The sequence below is a fragment of the Diaphorina citri genome, unplaced genomic scaffold, assembly GCF_000475195.1.
Source record: "Diaphorina citri unplaced genomic scaffold, Diaci psyllid genome assembly version 1.1 scaffold2829, whole genome shotgun sequence".
NCBI lineage: Eukaryota > Metazoa > Arthropoda > Insecta > Hemiptera > Psyllidae > Diaphorina > Diaphorina citri.
In genome coordinates, this window is record NW_007380246.1 from 9,683 (window position 1) to 17,838 (window position 8,156).

The 8,156-nt window shown below is 40.0% G+C and overlaps 1 protein-coding gene across 1 annotated transcript in view; it reads left to right on the plus strand.

Annotated features, from left to right (window-relative positions):
• The window catches only part of LOC103519601, a 7,046-nt gene extending 2,036 nt beyond the window's left edge, over nucleotides 1–5,010 (plus strand). The window contains exons 2-5 of the mRNA XM_026831054.1: nucleotides 746–879; nucleotides 3,640–4,008; nucleotides 4,113–4,192; nucleotides 4,476–5,010. Of these exons, the coding sequence (XP_026686855.1) occupies nucleotides 746–879; nucleotides 3,640–4,008; nucleotides 4,113–4,192; nucleotides 4,476–5,010 (1,118 nt within the window). The remainder of the gene's footprint in view (nucleotides 1–745; nucleotides 880–3,639; nucleotides 4,009–4,112; nucleotides 4,193–4,475) is intronic.
• Nucleotides 5,011–8,156: the final 3,146 nt, after the last annotated feature.

Below are 8,156 nucleotides of genomic sequence, written 5' to 3' on the forward strand. Positions count from 1 at the left end.
ATGTCCAAAAAAAATTAAAAGTGCTAAAAGGTACTGAAAAGGTATTAAAAAAAAGCCGGCTAAAAGTCTAAGTACTGAAAAGGTCAAAAAGGTCCAGCGCATATTTGGGACATAATTGAGTAGGTGCGTCGGACTCATGCAGCACTCCGGTCTTTTTTCGGTTATCGTCTAACGGGTCTACCAGTAGGGTAAGACCTATGGTTGTGCGGGTGAAACGGATTGAAGTCACTCGGTAACCTTTCAGCTCGTAAGTCTATGAAAAAATTAATTAACTCCCCCCCCCCCATGAAAATAGTGTCCAGATGGTGGGTATTGTACGGAACAGCAGGGGTGGAATTATGGGTAAAGCTATTTAAGTTCTGGGATTGAAGCTTGGCTTCGGTTGGTTGGAGGTCTAGGCTTCAGGTGTGTGATGGCTCCCAACCACTAAGTAATTTTGATAGAGAAATTTCCAGTTATCATAGGGGAGGACCGTATGTGTTTTCCTTATGTAACCAACTTTACGAAGCTATGGCCTGTCTCAACCTACATGAGTTTCTTAAAACCTCTCCTTTTTTATATATTAGTGACGAGACGCCATTTAAGATTTAGGTAGACGTAATGGAATTACAAAGTCATGGAATTTGCCACCCGGTCAAAAATTAAAAATGTTCAAATTAAAAATCAAGTTTCTTTCCCGAAAAACGATTTACTGTGTGATTTCAGACTATTTTATTAATTAATTTATTTCTTTTTGTGATTTCAGATGAGAATGTTCTGAACCTGAGTTCCGCAGGATCCTCAGACTCGGAAGAAGGAGAGGAGGGGGGAGGCTGGGACTTTGTTCAGGGTGGTCAGGACGCGCGTACACTCGCCACTCACACGTCCCACACTGTAACTGTGAGTGCAAAACTTAAAATTTTTGATACACACTTTACTTTCCATGTTCAAATGACCAATTAGGGTAAGTGTACCATTTATTCGCCCACCTAAAAAACGTACCATTTATTGGCCCACCTGTACCATACGCGACATAAGTCTGAACTGGACGAACTTTTTCAAGATCCAATTTCATCAAAAGAAAGGGCTTAAAGACTGCTATCGAACCAGTGCTATTCAAAAATTGTAGTCATAAAAACAAAAATTAGAAAAATAAATGTGGGCAGGTGGGCCAATAAATGGTATGTTTTTTAGGTGGGCGAATAAATGGTACACTTACCCTATAGCCAAGGACTACATTACATTCAATTAGAGGCCACTTTGGAAAAAAAATTCTCGCTTGCTGATGAGTTCAGTAGGTATTTTGCACCCATCAAACCCGGGCCTCAGGTTTCGTAGTACCTGATGGGACTTGGACGAATATACAAGCTTCGTTTCGTACTTTTAAGCTTAACCCAACTTTTACGGCTGTTTGCCCCTAAACCTAACCCTCAGAATGGGATTTTTGTGCACACTACTGCCTACCTAAATGGGACAACTTTTGGGAACTCCTCAAAGGGCAGCTCCACTCTTATTCAATGCCAATTTAGGAGTATACATTATACCTACCTTGCCTTGGTACGGGGAAATAATTATTTCATTAAGAATTCCGTCCGACATTTTTAACGATCGTAAATCCTCTTATTGTTCAAAGTATAATATTTTAGTGTCCCTAATAGGTAGATAATAATAATGATTCCAGAAACTTAATCAGACGCGCTACTTTCTTCATTAGTTTTCTTTTTTTTTGCAATAATAATAAACCTACTCATTTAAAAGGGTTTCATCGTACCTACAATTCTCAGAATATCTCTCATTATTTCAATTAAATATTCAAATTGGATGAAAAGTACCTACCTTCCCAAGTACCTATCGGTATCAAGAGACATTACAAGATAGTAGGTAGGTACTACTCAGCACAAAAAATTAAAACCATAAATTAAAACAAAAATACGAAATGTAGATAGTCGGTGGCCTAACGTCAAAAAAGCTGCATTTCGTCAGGAAAGCACCAAATTTGGCATGGACCTTTATTTGGACCATATATGGGGGAAAGATGATGATAAAAAAAAAGATTCTCAGTTCTCCTTTTCAAAAATAAAGCTCCCCCTCCATTTTTCGCCCCTAACCAGTGGTTATCTTTGTACATTTTTTTACACAAATCTCCTCTCCCTTTTCCCACTCTTTTCCCTTTTCCCACTCTTCTCGTTTTTTTCCCTCTCCTCGTCCCTTTTCTCCTTCTCCTTGTCCCTTTTCTCCTTCTCCTCGTTCCTTTCTCCCTCTCCTCGTCCCTTTTCTCCCTCTCCTCGTTCCTTTTCTCCTTCTCCTCGTTCCTTTGTCCCTAAATTCCCTCACTTATTCGTCCCTTTTTATTCTCCCTCGACCTTCGGAATATACTTTCTTATCAAAAAACATTAAATTTTACCTTCATTATCATATTTTCCGTGTAAATTAATTTAATTTATTAAAAAGACAGCTAGCACGGGGAAGACCTGACAGGTACAACTGAAAAGGTCTACCTGATAACTGATGAGCACACACACTATCAGATAGACCTTAGTATCATTTTCTTAAATACTCGTACCTGCCTAGTACATACTCACCAAACTCTCTCCCTTCGACCTTCGCCTGAACTTCAGAATCTTCTGATGCAAGAATCAAATTAATTGGTTTTTATCTGAGTGAGGTAGTCCCATCATTTATCTTTTAGTTTTTACTACAGTCACCTATCCATCTCCTGGTTTCTGGCACACTGTATGAGTGAGTACAGTCAGCTGTCTATCTTTTCTAATTTCTCTACTCATGACTACCAATTTCCAAAGTCCATCATCTGTTGACTTCTGACTTCGGGTTGTCTAGAGCTACGATGACTAATGATCTGTTCGTAGATATAGCATAGTAGGTATATAATTATCTGATATAAGAGTCATAACTTTGAGGTGCTGCCATTTTGAATAGCCTATGTCACCCTCAGTACTCTTCTCAACAACTACAAAAAATTTCATCAAAATCGGTCAAGCCGTTTTTTCGTGAAAAGAGGACAACAAAAGGTCCATCAGCGTAACAGCGAGACATACATAACTTGAAGTTGGCAAATACCTCATTTTTGTACTGGACGTTTCGAGTCTGAGTTACAGACCCATCATCAGCAGATTGTTAAACTTACGAGTATATCGTCCGCGAACTTGTCAATTGCCAACTTTGAGTCCAGGAAAACACACAATTGTACCTAATTAAGTGTGATTGTTGGCAAATCAAAATGTCATGACTTGAAGTTGGCAAATACCTCATTTTTGTACTGGACGTTTCGGGTCTGAGTTAGACCCATCATCAGCAGATTGTTAAACTTACGAGTATATCGTCGCGAACTTGTCAATTGCCAACTTTGAGTCCAGGAAAACACACAATTGTACCTAATTAAGTGTGATTGTTGGCAAATCAAAATGTCATCAGCTGTAATTAAATTCACAAAAGGGGCTTCGTTTTCCTGGACTTGAAGTTGGCAAATACCTCATTTTTGTACTGGACGTTTCGGGTCTGAGTTACAGACCCATCATCAGCAGATTGTTAAACTTACTAGTATATCGTCCGCGAATCAAAATGTCATTTAATTCTCGGTAACCGATGTGCGAAACACTTCACCAGAAGACATGATGTTGTACCTGATCCACTCGACCACAAATTGACCAAGTTGTTTGTTTCTCTGTTCCAGGAGCAAGATGGAAGCTGCTCTCCGAAGAGGAACGCCAGCCCTTTATAGAGGAGGCCGAGCGCCTCCGCCTTCTCCACCTCCAGGAGTACCCCGACTACAAATATCGGCCTCGTAAGAAAACAGTCAAACCCTCTGGAGGCTCCCCCCCTCTTAGTCTCAACAAATCCCTGGGCTCCCCCAGCATCGTCAAAAATAAGTACAAGACCTCCAGTGCGAGTAAGTCAGCTTTGAAACAAATCAAATCCAATCTAGACCTGTCGTCGGGATCCTCTTCGGAGAGTTTCATTCTCCATCGTAACAATATAGTTCACACCGACGAGCTGTCGTCAACTATTAACCCGAATAAGTTGAACGTCCGTCTGAAGACGGATCTTCTTCAGAAAGTTTCATTCTCCATCGTAACAATATAGTTCACACCGACGAGCTGTCGTCAACTATTAACCCGAATAAGTTGAACGTCCGTCTGAAGATTGATAAGAAGCTGAAGGACAGTTTGACGTTGAAGAATAAGTACACTCCGATTTACACAGAGAAAGTTTCATTCTCCATCGTAACAATATAGTTCACACCGACGAGCTGTCGTCAACTATTAATCCGAATAAGTTGAACGTCCGTTGAAACAAATCAAATCCAATCTAGACCTGTCGTCCGGCTCCTCTTCAGAAAGTTTCATTCTCCATCGTAACAATATAGTTCACACCGACGAGCTGTCGTCAACTATTAATCCGAATAAGTTGAACGTCCGTCTGAAGATTGATAAGAAGCTGAAGGACAGTTTGACGTTGAAGAATAAGTACACTCCGATTTACACAGACGCGGACAAGAGGTTTAACATTATAGATACGCTCCCAACTAGCCCTAATAAACCGAGTAGCGGCGACACACCGAATTCTCCGGAGAGCGCCAACTTTTACCCGGACTTTGAGGACGGGTTTGACGGCCCGGCCGCCCTGGGCACACCCGCCCCCGCCAACATCAGCCCCGGGCAGAAGCGCATCAAGGTCCTCATCCCGCGGACCAGCAACAAGAACGTCAACCCGGAGAATTTCACTAGTATCAACACCATCAAGTCTTTCAGCCGCGAGAAGAGTTTCCGCCCACCGGTGGCCCAGTTCACACCGCTGGATAGCGTGGTGAACAACACGAACCTGATCGTTAAAACGATTCATAATAAGCTGTTCCAGGACTCGCAGCTGACGAACTCGCTCACCGAATTCGAAACCGGTGAGAAGTGGACCACGCGGTTGTCGAACAACGTGGACGTTGAGTTGGAAAACGTAGAGACCAAGATCACCTTTAAAAATAACGTTAAATACCTTCTGACTTTATTTTCGAATTAATCACGAAAAATAATATGAATTCCGTTTAAAGAAAATAAAATATTTGTCGTGCCTAATGTACCTACTCACACATTTTTACCTCATGTTGATTGATTAATTCAGGGAAAATGAAAGCAACATAAAATTCGACCTGTAAAAAACAACTTGAATATACAGTGTGGATAAAATCTGTTTATTTTACAGACAACTCTGGGGTTCTCTTCTATCCTGTTTTTGTTCTTTCTTCGAATTAGAGACAAGACCTCAGCACTCATACACACTGTAGAGTGTATATGGACTTCCTTATACACACTGTATAGTTCCTTCTGTCAAATCTTGAAAAACGAAATCACCTCTATCCTGCATGTATAAATTTGGATGCAATAGTCCTACATACTGGACTCCGCACCAGTGTTGCCAGATTGATCCTCCCAAATTACCGTACACTGCTAGAAAATTTGAAAACTGCTAGAAATATCGTACATTTTTACTTCTAACCAAGTCGTGGCACACCGATATGATTGTCGACGAGGAGTACATTATGATCAAAAATGAATACGAAGATGAACGAAAATGGACGAAGATTAACGAAGATGATTACCTAGTAGGCGTAGATGAGTACCTTATCAAACCGGAGATACTTCATTTATAAATTTATTCAGTTTTTCCCCCAAAATAGGCACTGCAAAAGTTACCTATACCTACAGTTGACGAAAAAGGCCGTTATCTACCTACTTGTTAGTTTTAATTCCGAGATACACTGACGGTAACAAGGCATTTCCTTTAGAATCTATGGTGGAAAATTTATTTCCTTAGTTAAATTCTGCCATATACCTAGGTACTTACCCTACCTAAATCCATTTGATAGAAAGACAAAAGTTTCAGTAGGAAAAAACTGCATTTTTTTTTATTTATTATTATTTTTTTATTTTATTTATTTATTTATTTTTGCTCCCTGATCAGTTGAGACAGACAATATTAAACGTTTCGGTAGGATTTCAATTCCGCACCCCCCACATCTTTTCTTTTTGGGGGAAAGATGATAAAAAAAAAAAGATTCTCAGTTCTCCTTTTCAAAAAAAAAAGCTCCCCCTCCATTTTTCGCCCCTAACCAGTGGTTATCTTTGTACATTTTTTTTTTTACACAAATCTCCTCTCCCTTTTCTTCCTCTTCCTCCCTTTTCCCACTCTTCTCGTTTTTTTCCCTCTCCTCGTTCCTTTTCTCCCTCTCCTCGTCCCTTTTCTCCCTCTCCTCGTCCCTTTTCTCCCCTCTCCTCGTCCCTTTTCTCCCTCTCCTCGTCCCTTTTCTCCCTCTCCTTGTCCCTTTTCTCCTTCTCCTCATGCCTTTGTCCCTAAATTCCCTCACTTATTCGTCCCTTTTTATTCTCCCTCGACCTTCGGAATATATTTTCTTATCAAAAAACATTAAATTTTACCTTCATTATCATATTTTCCGTGTAAATTAATTTAATTTATTAAAAAGACAGCTAGCACGGGTATATACACCAGGGTTATAAAATGGCTGCTCCCCCTATCCGGGGATATGGAGATCCTTTCTTTTATTATACAGGGTAAGGCAGGGAGATTTAAAGATTTTTTTTTTAAAAGTTTCATAGAGGCTGTGTTCATGTACTGGGCTGAGTTAGGCCATCGTCGGCCTTTAAGCATGTAAAGTTGGCGGGAAATTCGAAATTTTGATTTTTTTTCCGCAACTTGTACAATCTGAATTAATTTTTTACTTTTTATCTTTAGTTTTAGCAGTCAGTGTGTGTAATCTATGTGAAATGTAATATCAATGTAGGTAGGTACTATTTATGTATATTATGTACTTAGATTGATAGGACAGGGCTAAATTTAGATACTAAAAGTTCTCCTTTGTACTTTAAGAGGTACGGGTTGTGATGTCTTTTGTACGGTCCTTTACTTGTAACAAGATGACAAGAGTTCGATTCCAGGTATTTTGTTAAAACAAGCCTTTTTTGTTTGTTCGTTCGTTTATACCGCATAGGACTGATAAGTCTATTTAAAACTATCAGAGGACTGAAAAGTCCCTCTCTCCCCCCCCCCTCCCTCCCTTTCCTCAACGAAACAATAGATCCCAACCTTACAGGAATGAGGGGGAAGGAAGGGGTAAGAGTTGCCTTTGGGGAAATTTTTCCAATTTGATATTCTGACCATGTAATTTTCCCCACATTTTTTTTTCTCCTTAAGAAAAGCCTTTTCTTTCGAAGAAAATAAATGCCTAGAGAGAAACTGAGACTAAGGAAATAGCACGTGGGAAGGGAAACTGGTTGGGCACTACCTCAGTGCTATCCCATTTTAAACTATAGTGATTCAGTGAAATCATGAACCTGTAGAACTCGCCTATAAGTCACTAACGCCTGATGCTTTTTTGATGAATAATTTTATTTGAAAGAGAAAGAATCTATGTAATTTATTTCATCATCTTACATCAAAATAAATGAACATCCTATGGTTTCGATTCCCAATCGGGGTGAACTTTATTATAAACGGATAAAGTTCTTTCTTGGAATGACTGCTGAGGCTTTCTCCTATCCTGTCCTCTTCCTCACTTTCAATTTCGGACTATAAGACCTCCGTTGTTACAGTTCCCTCTATCAAACCTCTAAAAAGAGACCTTCCCTGACGAACCAGACTCAATTTCATGTCACTATGGGATTCAAATCGCGGTCCCTTTGGCTATGAATGCATTACCTCGGCACCAACTGTACCAGCGCCGCGCTGGCGGAGGGACTCTACTTTGAGTTGAACTTTCTGCTTCTGTCACCAGTGAGGTGGGGCTAGTAAAAAAATACCCGGCTAGCAATATTATGAATCAAAACTCACCACACAGCAACCTCTACAATATCTCACATGAATTTTATCGGGAAAATTGCCCACCATCGCTCTTATCTAACATACGATTCTAAGGAAATGTGGAAAATAGAGAAAACGTAGACGATAAAGGGGAAGAAGAAGAAAAAGAGGAAGAGAAAGACGAAGAAGACAACGAAGACGAAGAAGAAGAAGAGAAAGTCGAAGAAGAAGGAGAACGAGAAATAAAAGGAGGAGAAGAAATAATAGTGAACTACTATAGAGAGATAGAGAAAGAGAGGAAGGGGAGCACGAAAGAAAAAAAGACCGTAGGAGGAGGACGAGAAGAAAAA